The following is a 16527-nucleotide window of genomic DNA, read 5'->3' on the forward strand; positions in this document are numbered from 1 at the left end:
CTCTCATAAGCACCTAATATGTTATTTCATTTAGGTTTCCCAACAATTTTATGAAGTAGGTACTATTATTTTCTCCATTTTTCAGTCCAGAAATCTGCTGAGAGAGGAGAGACTCTTCCCAAGGTCATAGGAAGTGGTTGAGCTAGGATCTGAATTCAGGCCGTCTTGACTCCAGAGGCCAAGCTCCTAACTGCTCTGCTTTTGCTGCTTCCCTATAGAATACACTATTATTATTAGCAGATTGATCCTTTATTATCTTTCCAAGAACGCATGGGATAAAGGCTGTTTTTACCAACAACCCCAAATGCTGCTTGTTCATTTTGACTGGTTCCTTCAACAGACAGTTAAAATCACTGCAGTGTGCAGTGATTGTATTCGCAAAACTGGGTGCTACTGGGTGTCAATTTCTGATGAAAGATCAGACTATGCCCTTAATGACCTTACTCACTGTGAGGGAGACAAGACAGTTTTGAGAGATCTTCATTTGTATATATGTGGTCTGTATATGGGATGACTCTTAGGGATCGAATTGCTAACCCTTTCATTTCCAGAAGGTGTCCCATATGATCCCTGTTTGTTACTTCATGAACTAATGTATACATAAATACATGACAAGTTGCAAGAAAACTCTAGTGATCCTAAAGGCTTAGTGGATCAAACTCAGATCAGTGGTCAGGACAGAGAAGAGAAGTGTAGTCTTGCTCTGTTTGGAGTAACAAAAATAGGCCAATTACTGATGAGAAGTAAAGCTTTCCAATTCTAATTCAAGTAAGTTTTATCAAGAGTATACAGTTTTCCAAGAGTACTCATTCCCATCTGACATTTCATGGAAAATGATCCAGATTCACATCATTGAAAAAGAAAAAAGAATCATCAAGGACAAAAAGTCAGTACTTATGAAAGAAGAAATAGGAAGGGGAGATGTGGGCAGAGGTGAAGCTGTCATAAATCAGAGAGTCAACAATGAGATGGTTCATCTAATAATCATAACAACAACAACTAACACTTATAAAGTTATCATAAAGTTGAGATATCACAACTTTATGATATGATGATATATGATGAACTTTATTTTATTTTTTATTTTTATTTTTTTTTTGCGGTACTCGGGCCTCTCACGGTTGTGGCCTCTCCCGCTGCGGAGCACCGGCTCCGGATGCGCAGGCCCAGCGGCCATGGCTCACGGGCCTAGCCGCTCCGCGGCATGTGGGATCTTCCCGGACCAGGGCACTAACCCGTGTCCCCTGCATCGGCAGGCGGACTCTCAACCACTGTGCCACCAGGGAAGCCCATGATGAACTTTATGATATGATTATCCTGATGAAGACAGGATAAGTAACTTGGCCACGTCACATAGTCAGGAGCCAGGATTCCTTCCAAGGCCGGCTGACTTCTGTCAGTCCTCTTAAACACACCTGTTTACGTGTCTGGGTACCAACCGGTTTCTCCAGTGGACTCTTAAATTCACCACTTTAGTATATGATACATGCCAAAGTGAAGGGAATTGTACCCATTTTACTCACATTCAGTGGAGACCAGTGCTATGTGGGGTGAATAATGGTAGGGAGAAGGAGGGAGGTGACAACGTGAGACGGGTGCTGTGAATCGACTCGGGCTGTGGCTGCGGCAGATGCGCGGGCCGGCTCTGGGGGGCGGAAGGGAGGGACCGCCGGCTGGTCCCCGGGCCGCGGGGCGGCGGGCGCGCAGGCGCAGGCTTCTCCAGGCTGTCAGGACCCCCGCCCGCCCCCAGATGCGCCAGGGGCGCGGACCCCCGGCTCTCCCCCCGCGCGCTGTCCCAGCGACCTGGTCCTTCTGTGACAGCGGCCGGATCGAAGAGTATTTCCCACTCTTCTCCCGGGAGCCGCGCGGGGGCTGCGCGCGCGGGTGGCGCGATCCGCGGCTTTGTTTCCCAGGCACCTGTTGTGGGTCCCAAATAGAAACCTCGCCCTTGGGACCCGGGCCGGCCAGCCAGCGTCCAGGGTGGGCGGGCTTGGCCGCGCGGTGGACCGGTGGGCGGGCCGGAGAGGGGCCCGGGCGCCGCGGCGCTGCCTGCGGGAGGGGCCGGGCGGCGCGGGCCGGAGCCGAGCCAGCCGGGGCGCTGACCGCCGCCTCGCCCCCTCCTTTCCGCCCTCCCTCCTCTCTTCCCCGCTGTGCCCTCCCTTCCTCTCCCAGGGGCGCGGGCGAGTGTCTGCGGCGCGGCGGCCAGGAAATGCCGCAGATGCGCCGCGCAGCATCCCGGGCGGAGGCAGCGCGCGCGTCCTCCCGGCTCCGAGCAGGCGCCCAGCGCAGAGCCAGGGTGGCGGCCGCCTCGGCCTCCGAGGGTCCCGGCTCCCGCAGCCCTCCGCCTGTCCCCGCCGGGTCCCGGGCTCCTCAGCGCGGCGTGGCGCTGCAGGTCGCCGCCCCCGGGCTCGCCGAGATTGGCCGCTGCTGAAACCTGAGAGGACTGTGGCTCCTGCGGGCCGGGCGGCCCCGCACCCGCGGCCCGCCAGGGGGCCTGGGCGTCTCCCCGGCCGGCTCTGGCTCTGCTCCCCCGGGTCTGCGTCCCCGGCTCTGCGCCCCCAGCTCTGCGCCCCGCGCTCTCCCCCAGCCTGCTCTCCTTCCGCGTTTCCATTACCAAGGCTGCATCTTGCTGACTGCGATCCTGTCCGGGGTTCGAGCGGGAGAGGGGAATTGGCCAGTCGTCGCTTAGGTAAACTTGGGCATGGCGGGGTACCTGTCCCCAGCCGCTTACCTGTACGTGGAGGAGCAGGAGTACCTCCAGGCCTACGAGGATGTCCTGGAGAGATACAAAGGTATGTGGTTCCCCGCGCCCGGGCCGCGGGGCTTGGCAGGGACCAGAGGGGTGACCGTCGCCTTTGCTTAACCCGAGCCACCACTGCTTGGGCACAAGTAAACAGGTGTCTGGACCAGTCTTGGGAATGGACCAGGTCTTTTTGAGATGGAATTCCGTACCCCAGCGCAGGGAGGGTAGTGGGGTGGGCGACGGCCCGTAGACGCCCTAGGACGAGCAGTACAGTGCGGGGGAGGGGTTTGGTTTCCAAGAAGCACGTTGCGTTTTCTCTCCCTTGCAAAAGCTTTTAAGCACTACGCATCATCATCATTCTTCCTGGGAGGGTGGAGACCGATTAATTCTCCACAGGATTACTAAGGCGTTGCTGCTCTTGCTTGGTATGGCGTATTGGTTAACCCTATCAAAAAGGTCCTTGGCTTCTTAAATAAATGGACTGTTTCACCACTGAGAGCATCACCAAATCATTTTTCTTAAAATGATCTTATATGAAAAAAGTTTATGGTTTGTGACTATATATCTATTCTTACGTATGATAAAGATTACTTGATAGTGTGATGCATGAAAGACTTTCGTCAGTGAGTCTGTGGTAAATTTAAACGTAAAGGAGTATATTTTGAGATATTTTTCTGCCTATCCTTTATGTTGGGGAAATTCTACGATAAATAGTATTGATATTTTAGTATCATGTTTATTTTGACTTTATAGTTAAATGTGACGTTAGATAAAGAGCATCTTCTCATCTTAAAGGGTATTTTTGTCTCTGGAAATTATTTTTCAGTGTGTCCAGACGGTCTCCTAACTGTGGCTTCTAAGCGCTCCACACCCAGGGTAGCTCCCAGAGCCTTAATATATTCATGGTGAATAGTGGCCTATTTCATAGGTTGCATTCAAGTGGTTTTGCATCTTTTGAATATTTGCTGTCGTCTTAAGAAACTCAATTTCTGTAAATTGAATGGGGATTATATGGTTAAAAATGCATGTATCACTAGTTTTCCATTTGTAAAAAATAGAAATATAGAATCCCGAACTGAATAATTAAATTCCCAATCCCCCCAGAGCTCAAAATCTACCCATGAATATATTTCATCTCCTTCTAGAACATGTTTTATTATTGACATTCCTTTAATCCATGTAGAATTCTGTAAACAGCACAATCAGAATTCCTTTGTGCCAAGACTCTATTGTGTATGACACTACCACTGAGCAAGTGCAATGATATTTTAGGCTAAAGCACATTTGTAGCACCTGTGTGTGTGTTCATGTGCAATACACTCACGTTTACATCTGTCCTCCCGTTTAAAAATAAGGTTCTTAATCAGTTGTTCCAGAACCTTAAAAATATTGCAATATACTAATAAACCTCATGGAAGATGTACACCTATGCTCTTTAAGGTCAGAAAGAAAAATGTCTGAAAGTTTGAAAGTATGTACCTTTTTTACTTTTGAAGAAAATGATAGCTGTATGAATTTTTGTCCCATCAAGTTTTACCTCTGTGACACACGGGTGATTGCAGGTGACTCGGAAAACAGACATAACTGAGGTGATTTGACTTGCCTTGAGGAAGTGGATGTTATTTAAAAGATGGTTTTTATTTGCGTTTGGAACTAAAGGGAAATTGAAGACCGGAGGCCACTGCAGTCGTCACTACACTTCATTTTAATTATAACCTAATGATCAGTATTGCACTTACATGTGCACTTTTTCAAACATATAGTCCCGAATTTCACCGAAAAAGTGAAGGTCGTTTCCTTCATTTTCTTTGTGGTTTTAAAATGCTTAGGTCATCAATTTGTCCCCGACTTTATAGATGTTCTGTGTTTCATCTGGTCTTGGAAAGGAGAGTAAGAGTATTGGCCAGTGTATTACGTGGAAAGCTAGAGACCTGGAAAACTCATTGTTTCCCGATGTGTTTTGAAGCCGGTTATGATTTCCCATCAGTATCCAATTCGATGACTTCATTACAGAGCTTATTATCCCGATGACTTGCTGTGGGGGCTGATCTAATCAGAAAAGAATTGTAGGCTTTGAATAGGGAGTGTCAGATCACTCAACTCTCAAAGTACAGTTGTTGCATTTTCTGAAATCATGCATTGTTCAAAACATTTTCCATTCCCATTTGAACGTAAGAGAGCTTATTTTGATTTTCATTTCTGCCCGAGTTCCTTGGTTCCAGGATGACTTTGCATTTGGCTGGAGTGTTATCAGGTTGCCAAGTGATCATATGCCCCAGCTGTTGAATGTGTAAGTGGTGGGGTCAGCTGTAACAAATTCAGAATCTGTGACAGAAACGTAGAATTACAATAACCTATAATGTTAGCAGTTATGACTGTTAGGTTTAGAAGTTGAGAGTTTAGTCCTCAGATGGCTTTGGAAGGACTTCAGACCTAGCCTTCTGGAGCAAAACAAGAATAGCGGCAAGTGAGCGAGCCCTAATTATTTATGGTGTGGTCTATTCTTGGATCTTACTTTGGTCCTTTACTTCTGAGTGAAAATAGGCAACTGTTTGCTGAATTAGAATAACACAGAAAGAGCTATTTGCTGCAGAGAAGGGTGCAGTGTCCTGATTCATATTCCAATCCCTTTGCTTATAAAAATTCAGGGCATCTGATTAAAAAAAAATCTCTACTTCAGCAGATTACCACAGACAGGGAGAATAAAGGCATTTACTTTCGAATAAAACATATTTCTTTGTTATTGTTTATGCTAGAAATTGCCCGTGTCAGTGGCTTCCTTTAATATCTATAGTGAATTATGCAGTTTATTTACCATGTAAATAGAAAACATTTTTAGTAGGTTAGCACAAAAGATGCAGAACATCCCTCTTGTCTTTCCTGTCAGTATAAGGAAACTAACCTACATACTGTTATTATAATTATTATATATTATTATATTATCAATATTAACTAGATGTCACTCTAATCTATGAAATTCTGCTGTTTGAGTCTATCATTGGAAGATTTTCTTTCCTCAACACATTGTTACTTTTTAAAATTGATACTAAGTGTGAAAATGAGATCACTAATGTGAACCCAATAAATTTTATTCTATACATTTTAGACTTAACGGACAAGGAAGGTAAATTATTTTGGTCCAAGAAAATGGATATTTTTCCATTGACCTGGAAATTAATCAGTTATCCCCAGACAGCTATAAAAAGGGTTTCATTATTATTCTCTATGAAGGCTGAGTGGCAGATTTTGTACTTATCTATATCTATATCTATCTATCTATCTATCTGTATATCACTAAAAAACCCTCTTCGATTAAGAAAAAGGCAAAATTTTCTGTTTCTCATGAAAATGTTGAGGAATTGCTAAAGCAATTGCTAAAGTCCCTTCTCTCATTAGAGCCGTGTGATTCTGCTCATGCCCATGGTGACAAAATGAACTGAGAACTACTCACAGCCAGTAGTTTTCATTTTCACTTCAGTTTTAAGTCCTTTCGTAGATATGTGAATGGTCAAAATCCTGTCTTTTACTGTGTAAATTAACTCTGGTGCCTGTTGAATTGAAGCTGGAGTGTAAAGGTTTCTTTGCTTTGCTTCCTTCATACAGTGTGGCCTCAGTGGTTTTCAGCTGGCTTTAGGATTCTGCAAAATCTTGATTTCAGATTTCATCTCCTCCTGGGGCTTCATAGTCAGTTGTGTAATAAGTGACCTTTAACAGGGTTATATCTTAATAGTGTTGCATTGTAGCTAGTTATGACAGTATTAGTCTGAACTTTTTTCTTTTAAAAAATGAAATAGGCTTAACTGGTAATGACTTAGTTAAGATTGTGTTTGGCTGTTTGTAGCAGAAACAGATGATAGTGTTTTCTTTTTCTCAGGGACTGAGAGGCCTCAGGTAGGACTGGGAGGGCTGTAGGGCACCTCTATTTGCCAGTAGGACCCAGACTCCTATGTTTCTTCTTGGCCACTTGTAGTACATCATGTGGTTGTTCTCTCATTATAAGATGGCTGCTGCTCTTCCAGCATTTGTGTCTCAATTCCAGATGGGAAGAAGGGGAAGTACAGGGACAAAGGACAAAAGATCCAGACAAGTTGATTCAGCCTCCTTTTAAAGATCTTATTTAGAAGCCCACTTAGCAGTTTTTACTTGTATTTCACTGGCCAGAACTGTTATAGGGGCCACTGCTGTATGCAAGGCAGATTAGGAAAATAGACATTTTAGCTGGTCCCACTTAGTGCCCTGAACAAAAGTGAAATTCTGTTGGTAAAGAATAAGGAGAGAATGGATATCGTGTTTGCAACCTGCAATGTCTGTCCTGAAATTGGAAACCTAAACTCTGGACGCATTAACAACCATAACACAATGTTATGCGATTTCGCTCTAGTTGGAGAGAATTTGAGAGCTCCCTTGACGTCTCTGAGGATTTTCCAGATGACACAGTTGAGTGTTTTATGATATTGCAACATGGATTTGAAAAGTAATTTCCACTAAATAATTAGGATTTAAATCGGCCAAAGATCTTGTTCATTGCCTTACACTATAAGGAACACATATCAGTTCAGGAATGGTAATGGGTTATTAGCTACTGTTAGTGAATTTAACTTTGAACCCAAAACATCACACTCATGCTCCTTTAGTTTTTTGTTGTTGTTGTTGTTGCTATTCTGATTTAGCCTTATATGGTTATCTCAACATTTATTTAGTCAGGGACTTTAAAAAAAGCTTTATGCTTTTAAAAACTTTTTATTTGAACAATTTGGAGATGCTTGTTTTTCTGGTGTAATGATGGTTTCAGGTACTAAATGATATGTAAGGAAAGGTGGTGAGAGCAATTTGTCTTAATGTTAATCTGCAGCCAGGCAGAGAAGTGTTTGTGTTTCTGTCTCTGGGTCCCGTGTGCCCAGCAGCCTGGCTTTGTGGTGAGCTGGGGGGTTTGACCAAAGCATCTCGAGACTGAGATCCTAAGAACATCAAAAGCTACAGAGGTAACACAGAGATGGAATTTCTAGGCTGTCATGTGTTCCTTTCCATTTTAGCTCCACAACGGAGTATACAAATGTATAAAACACACTGAGGCTGTCTTTTCTCCACTGTATATTCTTGCCTCCTTTATCAAAGATAAGGTGACCATATGTGTGTGGGTTTATCTCTGGGCTTTCTATCCTGTTCTTTTTGTTTTGGTGCCAGTACCATACTGTCTTGATTACTGTAGCTTTGTGGTATAGTCTGAAGTCAGGGAGCCTGTTTCCTCCAGCTCCATTTTTCTTTCTCAAGATTGCTTTGACTCTTCGGGGTCTTTTGTGTTTCCATGCAAATTGTGAAATTTTTTATTCTTGTTCTGTGAAAAATGCCATTGGTAGTTTGATAGGGTTTGCATAGAATCTGTAGATTGCTTTGGGTAGTAGAGTCATTTTCACAATGTTGATTCTTCCAATCCAAGAATATGGTATATCTCTCCATCTATTTGCATCATCTTTAATTTCTTTCATCAGTGTCTTATAATTATCTGCATACAGGTCTTTTGTCTCCTTAGGTAGGTTTATTCCTAGATATTTTATTCTTTTTGTTGCAGTGGTAAGTGGGAGTATTTTCTTAATTTCACTTTCAGATTTTTCATCATTAGTGTATAGGAATGCAAAAGATTTCTGTGCATTAATTTTGTATCCTGCTACTTTACCAAATTCATTGATTAGCTCTAGTAGTTTTCTGGTAGCATCTTTAGGATTCTCTATGTAGAGTATCATGTCATCTGCAAACAGTGACAGTTTCACTTCTTCTTTGCCAGTTTGGATTCCTTTTATTTCTTTTTCTTCTCTGACTGTTGTGGCTAAAACTTCTAAAACTGCGTTGAATAACAGTGGTGAGAGTGGGCAACCTTGTCTTGTTCCTGATCTTAGTGGAAATGGTTTCAGGTTTTCACCATTGAGGACAATGTTAGCTGTGGATTTGTCATATATGGCCTTTATTAAGTTGAGGAAAGTTCCCTCTATGCCTACTTTCTGCAGGGTTTTTATGATAAATGGGTGTTGAATTTTGTCGAAAGCTTTCTCTGCATCTATTGATGATCATATGGTTTTTCTCCTTCAGTTTGTTAATATGGTGTATCACGTTGATTTGTGTATATTGAAGAATCCTTGCATTCCTGGGATAACCCCACTTGATCACGGGGTATGATGCTTTTAACGTGCTGTTGGATTCTGTTTGCTAGTATTTTGTTGAGGATTTTTGCACTATGTTCATCAACTGACAAAGGATTAATCTCCAAGATTTACAAGCAGCTCAATAACAAAAAAACAAACAACCCAATCCAAAAATGGGCAGAAGACCTAAATAGACATTTCTCCAAACACATGAAAGAATGTTCAACATCATTAATCATTAGAGAAATGCATATCAAAACTACAATGAGATATCATCTCATGCCAGTCAGAATGGCCATCATCAAAAAATCTAGAAACAATAAATGCTGGAGAGGGTGTGGAGAAAAGGGAACACTCTTGCACTGCTGGTGGGAATGTGAATTGGTGCAGCCACTATGGAGAACAGTATGGAGGTTCCTTAAAAAACTACAGATAGAACTACCATATGACCTAGCAATCCCACTACTGGGCATATACCCTGAGAAAACCAGAATTCAAAAAGAGTCATGTACCAAAATGTTCATTGAAGCTCTATTTACAATAGCCAGGAGATGGAAACAACCTAAGTGTTCATCATCAGATGAATGGATAAAGAAGATGTGGCAGGGCTTCCCTGGTGGCGCAGTGGTTGAGAGTCCGCCTGCCGATGCAGGGGACACGGGTTTGTGCCCCGGTTCGGGAAGATCCCACATTCTGCGGAGCAGCTAGGCCTGTGAGCCATGGCCACTGAGCCTGCACTTCCAGAGCCTGTGCTCCACAGCGGGAGAGGCCACAACAGTGAGAGGCCCACGTACCGAAAGAAAAAAAAAAAATGTGGCTCATATATACAATGGAATATTACTCAGCCATAAAAAGAAACGAAATTGAGTTATTTGTAGTGAGGTGGTTGGACCTAGAGTGTGTCATACAGAGTGAAGTAAGTCCGAAAGAGAAAAACAAATATTGTATGCTAACGCATATATATGGAATCTAAGAAAAAAAAAGTCATGAAGAACCTAGGGGTAAGACGGGAATAAAGACACAGACCTACTAGAGAATGGACTTGAGGATATGGGGAGGGGGAAGGGTAAGCTGTGACAAAGTGAAAGAGTGGCATGGACATATATACACTACCAAACTTAAAATAGGTAGCTAGTGGGAAGCAGCCGCATAGCACAAGGAGATCAGCTTGGTGGTTTGTGACCACCTAGAGGGGTGGGATAGGGAGGGTGGGAGGGAGGGAGACGCAAGAGGGAAGAGATATGGGAACATATGTATATGTATAGCTGATTCACTTTGTTATAAAGCAGAGACTAACACACCATTGTAAAGCAGTTATATTCCAATAAAGATGTTAAAAAAAAAAAACAAAGAACACACTGAGATTATTTGCCTCTATAAGCCTGGTGTTTGAGTGAGAAGATTTGTAGTTTGCAGTGTTTAGTATTTCATATTAATTTAAAAGAAACTCAGGTGCTTCTGTTACATGGGGCCCCTCTCTTTACAGTGGCTTTTGAAGAAAGTCTTCTGTGTTCATTTTTCAGCTCTTACTAATTTAGAGCACATATCTGCCTTTTACCAAAGAGGAATTTCACGTAGCTATCTGCTGACGTATATCATTATTTTATAAGCAATCAAATAAGGCTTTTATATATATATATATTTGGCTTATCTCTTTTTTTATTGGAGTATGGTTGATTTACAATATTGTGTTAGTTTCAGGTGTACACCAAAGTGATTCAGTTTTATAAATATATAAAACTCTGTATATATATCTCCATTCTTTTTCAGGTTCTTTTCCCTTATAGGTTATTACAACCTATTGAGTGTAGTTCCCTATGCTATATAGTAGGTCCTTATTGTTTATCTGTTTTATATATAGTAGTGTGTATGTGTTAATCCCAAACTTCTTATTTATCCCTTCCCACTCCCCCATTTCCCCTTTGGTAACCATAAGTTTGTTTTCTATGTCTGTGAATGTGTTTCTGTTTCGTAAATAAGTTCATTTGTGTCACTTTTTTTTTTTTTAGATTCCACATATAAGACATAGAATGTGGTATTTGTCTTACTCTTTCTGACTTACTTCACTTAGTGTGATAATTTCTAGGTCCATCCTTGTTGCTGCAAATGGCATTTCACTTTTTTTATGGCTGAGTAATATTCCATTGTATAGTCTATCCCTTTAATGCAATTTTATTTGCTATAGTTTTCCACCCTACTTTCTTCTCTCTCAGAAGAGGGAGCAAATAGTTCTGCTGGGGTTGGGTGCTGGGGAAAGCTTTGTCCTTTGAGTCAAATGGGATTTTACCCTGAGAGAGGCTGAAGGCAGCAGGGCAGGAATTCTCAGGAGGAGGGGCTGGCAGGGCTATTCCATTTCATTAGCAGAACCCATTTGGAAAGTTTGGCTAAAGTGCACAGTAAGCTTTAGTAGGTTTTAGGGATGGGATTGGATGGAGGTTATGGGAAGATGGATACGGGTGAATATGGAGGGTTATGTTGGACCAGACTGAAAAGAGCCTGGGATGCCACAGCCAGCACCGAGTTTGGGGTTTCTTCTTTAGGCAGGGAGGGGAACTCTAATGATCCTTGGCAGGATGTTACCAATGAGATCAGTTTTAGGGAGATGACTCTGGTAACGGTGTGGATGGTTGAATGGGAAGGGAGACTCAGGAAGCAGGGAGACAGGGCAGGAGGCCACCATAAAATTGGGGTGGTTTGAATGGAAGGCTGGATCGAGAGAAACTTATTTCAGAAGCCGACAGCACAGCTGATGGTTGGTTTTGTGTGTGGGGACAGCATGGGGTGCAATGACTTCGTTGTTGAAGTTGTAGTCGAAGATACTTGGAGTGTGTTCTTTTTCATTTGTAAAAAATCATTTGTAGTATGTGTTCATTAGAAAATATGGTTTTGAGTTTTAAAAATTCATTTAAAGCTGCTATTAAATAGACATTAACTTAAGCCATAGATAGATGAATCCAGTAAATTCAGTAAATGCATAAATATTTCTCAGAAAAAAAGAAAATATGGTTTTGAAACAGCAGTCTTTTCTTTTTTTTTTTCCTCTTTTTTTAAATTGAAGTGTAGTTGACATAACATTAGAAACAAATTCTTAATATTAATCATTGCTAGACCTTCCTTTTTAGAGAAATGGAGTCAGTGCTGTTTGCTTGACCTTGGAAATACAGCCATAGAGTGACCTAGAAAACTGGAATGTTCTATTTAATGTAGGTTCCTGAAGAAATATCTTACCAGTCTTCTTGTTGGCAATCCTCTCAGCATGATTTATAGTATCCTAGAGCAGTGAATCCGTTTTCTAAAAGCAAATAAAATGATAGGTTTCAGAACCTTTTTAAAAGTATTAATGATTAAAAATCAATATTTTAATATATTTCAACAACTTTTTTCATTTGGTTTTATTTCAGAACGCCTTAATTTATTTGTTGTCTTTTTCTGCATAAACTTACAGCAAATTTTTAGAGTCAGTTTTGTTTGGTCTATAAGAAGGTCAATGGTTCTATGATCATTTACTATAAGGTCTAAGCCATTCTTGAATTTATTGTTAAGTGTTTAATTTTTAACTTAAAATAGTCAAAATAATAGCTACCACTTATATTCCTACCTACTTATATGACAGGCACAGTGCAGGGTCTTGCAAATGAGTTATCTATTATTTATAAATCTCGTAACTCTTTATCTTGACTACAACTACCACTGTTTTGCCAATATGGACATTGAGGCTTAGAGAAGTTAATTTTCCTGAAATCATATAGCTAAAAGCGGTAGCAGTGACATTTGAACATCAAGTGTATATTCGATATAAACTACGTATTTTGAGTTTTGCTACATTGACCAGGAAATGTTGCAGAAATAGTGTTTATAAGCATATTTTTTATTAGAATTATGATTTCGATTAATACTAAAACTTTCTGAGGTGTGTTAAATGGATACATGAACTGGACTTAGCTGGACTATAGCTGGACTATAAATTCTAATGAGTAGATACCCATGAAAAGAAAAGAAAATTTTAATATGAGCTTTTCCAGTGTGTATTTAGGTTGAGGAGATTTTTGAAAACAATTAAATTCTGTAAATGTCACTGATGAATGTGGCTGCTTTGATACATGCCTGAGATGTTTCCTGGAAAGAATCGTCAAAGGGAGTTGACAAAGTCCTGATTTTTCTCTAGTGGGTGAAAATATTTCCCAGTGAATCCTGGTATTAAAGACATTATACAAAGATATCTTTGTCCCAGTGAATTAAAGACATGCCCCTATATTCAGTGTTACAGTTCTCTCTGCTGGCTTTGCCAGTGTGACAATTTGTATTCTTGATGTCGGGCATGAAATGATACTACTTGGTGGCTTACTTCCTGCAGTGAGAGGCACATCTCCTTTACTCTCTACCTCACTGGGTTAATAAAGGTGGGATAAAATAGGGCATATGAAGTCTTTTGAGCAGTAGAGATTACATAGTCAGTCAGTGAATGAGGAAGACCTAAGAACGCAAGTTCTCTGTCTGCTCCTAGGGCAGTAGCCTTAAAAAAATAGACTTTTTAGAGCAGTTTTTAGAGCAGTTTTAGTTTTATGGAAAAATTGAGCAGAAAGTACAGAGTTCTTCAGTACTCCCTTCCTTCCCCACAATTTCCCCATTTGGTATTTTGCATTGGTGTACATTTGTTTTAATTGATGAAGCAATATTAATACACTATTATTAACTAAGATTCAATTTGCATTAGTAACATTGCACAGTTCTTTCTGGGCTCTCTATCCTGTTCCATTGATTTATGTGTCTGTGTTTGTGCCCGTATCATACTGTTTTGATTACTGTAGCTTTGTATATGGTCTGAAGTCAGGGAGCCTGATTCCTCCAGCTCTGTTCTTCCTTCTGAAGATTGTTTTGGCTATTCAGGGTCTTTTGTGTTTCCATACAAATTTTAAAATTATTTGTTCTAGTTCTGTGAAAAATGTCATCAATATTTTGATAGGAATTGCATCGAATCTATAGATTGCCTTGGGTAGTATGGTCATTTTAACAATATTAATTCTTCCAACCCCCAAACATTGTATATCTCTCCAACTGTGTCATCTTTGATTTCTTTCACCATTGTCTTATAGTTTTCTGAGTACAGGTCTTTTACCTCCTTAGGTAGGTTTATTCCTAGGTATTTTATTCTTTTTGATGCAATGGTAAGTGGGATTGTTGCCTTAATTTTTTTCTGATTGTTCATTGTTAGTGTATAGACATGCAAGAGATTTCTGTATATTAATTTTGCATCCTGCAGCTTTACTGAATTCATTGATGAGCTCTAGTAGTATTCTGGTGGTGCCTTTAGGATTTTCTATGTATAGTATCATGTCATCTGCAGACAGTGACAGTTTTACTTCTTTTTTCCCAATTTGGATTCCTTTTATTTCTTTTTCTTGTCTAATTGCTGTGGCTAGGACTTCCAAAACTATGTTGAATATGTACAGTTCTTTGGGAGTTGACAGATGCATGTCACGTGTCCACCACTGCAGTATCATATAGAATAGTTCAACAGCCCACAGATCCTGTGTTCTGCCTGTTCATCCTCCCCATGCCCATGCCTCTGGCAACCCCTGATCGTTTTTTGTCTCCATGTAGTTTTATCTTTTCCAGAATTTCCTGTGGTTGGAATTGTATAGTATGTAGCCTCTTCAGACTGGTTTCTTCCACTTAGTAACATGCATTTAAGTTTCCTCCATGACTCTTCATGACTTGATAGCTCAGTTCTTTTTATTGTTGAATAATATTCCATTGTATAGATTTACCACAGTTTGTTTATTCATTCACCTTTTGAAGGACATCTTGGTTGCTTTCAGCGTTTGTCAGTTTTGAGTAAAGATGCTTAAACGTTTGTGTGCGGGTTTTTGTGTGGACATAAGTTTCCAACTCCTTTGGGTAAATACCTGGGAGTGTGACTGCTGGATCATAGGTAAGACTGTGTTTATCTTGTAAGAAACTGCCAAACTGTCTTCCACAGTGGCTGTACCACTTTTCGTTTCCCCCAGCAGTGAGTGAGAGTTCCTGTTGCTCCACATCCTCACCACCATTTGGTGTTATCAGTGTTTTGGATTTTAGCCATTCTGATAGGTGTGTAGTAACATTGAATTGGTTTAATTTGCATTTCCCTAATGACATATGATGTGGAGCATCTTCTCGTATGTGTATTTGCATTTTTGGCGAGTTGTCTGTTCAGATCTTTTGCCCACTTTTTAATTGGGTTGTTTGTTTTCTTCCTGTTGAGTTTTAAGAGTCCTTTGTATCTTTTAGATGTCAGTCCTTTATTACATGTTTTTCAAATGGTTAGTAGTCTTTTTATTTTTTTAAAAGTTTACTTAAATGTCAATTTTATTAATTAAGTTTGAGTTTTGAAATTTTAATTCCATTTCAAAAATTTTTTAATTTTTATTTTATATTAGAGTATAGCTGATTTGCAATATTGTATTAGTTTCAGGAGTAAAGCAAAGTGATTGAGTTATACATATTCATATATCCATTCTTTTTCAGATTCTTTTCCCATATAGGTACTACAGAATATTGAGTAGAGTTCCCTGTGCTACACAGTAGGTCCTTGTCAATTATTTATCTTATATATAGTGGTGTGTATATGTTAGTAGTCTTTCTATATTCTTACCTCCTCTTGACACTTTGAACCATTGCATATTATAGATATTATTTAAATAAATAAGGCCCTGGGTATTTCCTTTCATATGGACATGTTATTTATAAGTACTGTTTTGTTTTGGGTATGTACACCCTGTGGACCTCGTAATGTGGACTTGCATGGGGTGGCTCAGAGTTCAGCAATCTGACAGTTTGCTTTGGTGTATCTACATGTGCTGCTGCTACAGTTCAGGTATCTGGCTCGCTGGCAGCTATGACGCTTTATAACACTTGAGTCTAAAATTAGTTGAACTGTTCTATTTTAAGGATAGGCTGACATTAGTAGTCCAGGTCCTGCAAAATATGGAAAGTTGAACTCTTAGGATATCAAATTACTTCCTTTAAAATGTAATCAGAAGTAGGGCTACATAGATAGTAGTTTGTATAATTTTTTAGAGGATTTTTGTGATGGTGATTTGATTATAGCCTGGGTGTCATGCCATATATATATATATATATATATATATATATATATATATATATAAAATGTCTAATAACACAAAGTTTTATGTTACCACTTAGAATTAAGCAGCAGGTAAATGATCATCTTTGAGTTTTAAAACCGTGAGTTATGAGGTACAGCAAGATTACTTGATTTTCTGTTTTGGTTGTTCATTTTGTGATCTTTGTGATAACTTTATCTGCATAACAGAAACTAGAGAATATTGAAAATACTTGGTAGATAAAAAGCCAAGTGGTTGAAATTTGATTTTGCATATAGAGTAAATTTTATAATCTTTTTAAGGGAGGGCTTATGGTTATGAAGGCATTTGTAGTATTACTTGAATGTGTCTTTCAAGCAATCTCAGAAGCTAGAACAGCTTAGTTACTACAGATATCTTAGTCTTTATACTTTTCTTTGAAGAACAGAAGAAGGATTGAAGAATTCTAAATTACAGAAAGCAAAATGCAAGGGTGCTTTATATTTCTTGTGGAAAAACAGATGTACTTAATCTCCATGCTTTCCCATTTAGAAAACTATAT

The 16527-nt window shown here is 40.2% G+C and overlaps 1 protein-coding gene across 8 annotated transcripts in view; it reads left to right on the plus strand.

The window, feature by feature from the left end:
• The window catches only part of DST (dystonin), a 496581-nt gene that overhangs the window by 100865 nt on the left and 379189 nt on the right, over nucleotides 1–16527 (plus strand). For 4 of the 8 annotated variants that reach the window (XM_065886382.1, XM_065886380.1, XM_065886384.1 and 1 more), the window contains exon 1: nucleotides 2702–2792. The exons of the other annotated variants lie outside the window; for them this stretch is intronic. In XM_065886382.1, the coding sequence (XP_065742454.1) occupies nucleotides 2702–2792 (91 nt within the window). Of the gene's footprint in view, nucleotides 1–2701; nucleotides 2793–16527 lie in introns of those variants that run through there. 8 annotated transcript variants of the gene reach the window in all.

Source organism: Phocoena phocoena, chromosome 10 (assembly GCF_963924675.1).
Source record: "Phocoena phocoena chromosome 10, mPhoPho1.1, whole genome shotgun sequence".
Lineage (NCBI taxonomy): Eukaryota > Metazoa > Chordata > Mammalia > Artiodactyla > Phocoenidae > Phocoena > Phocoena phocoena.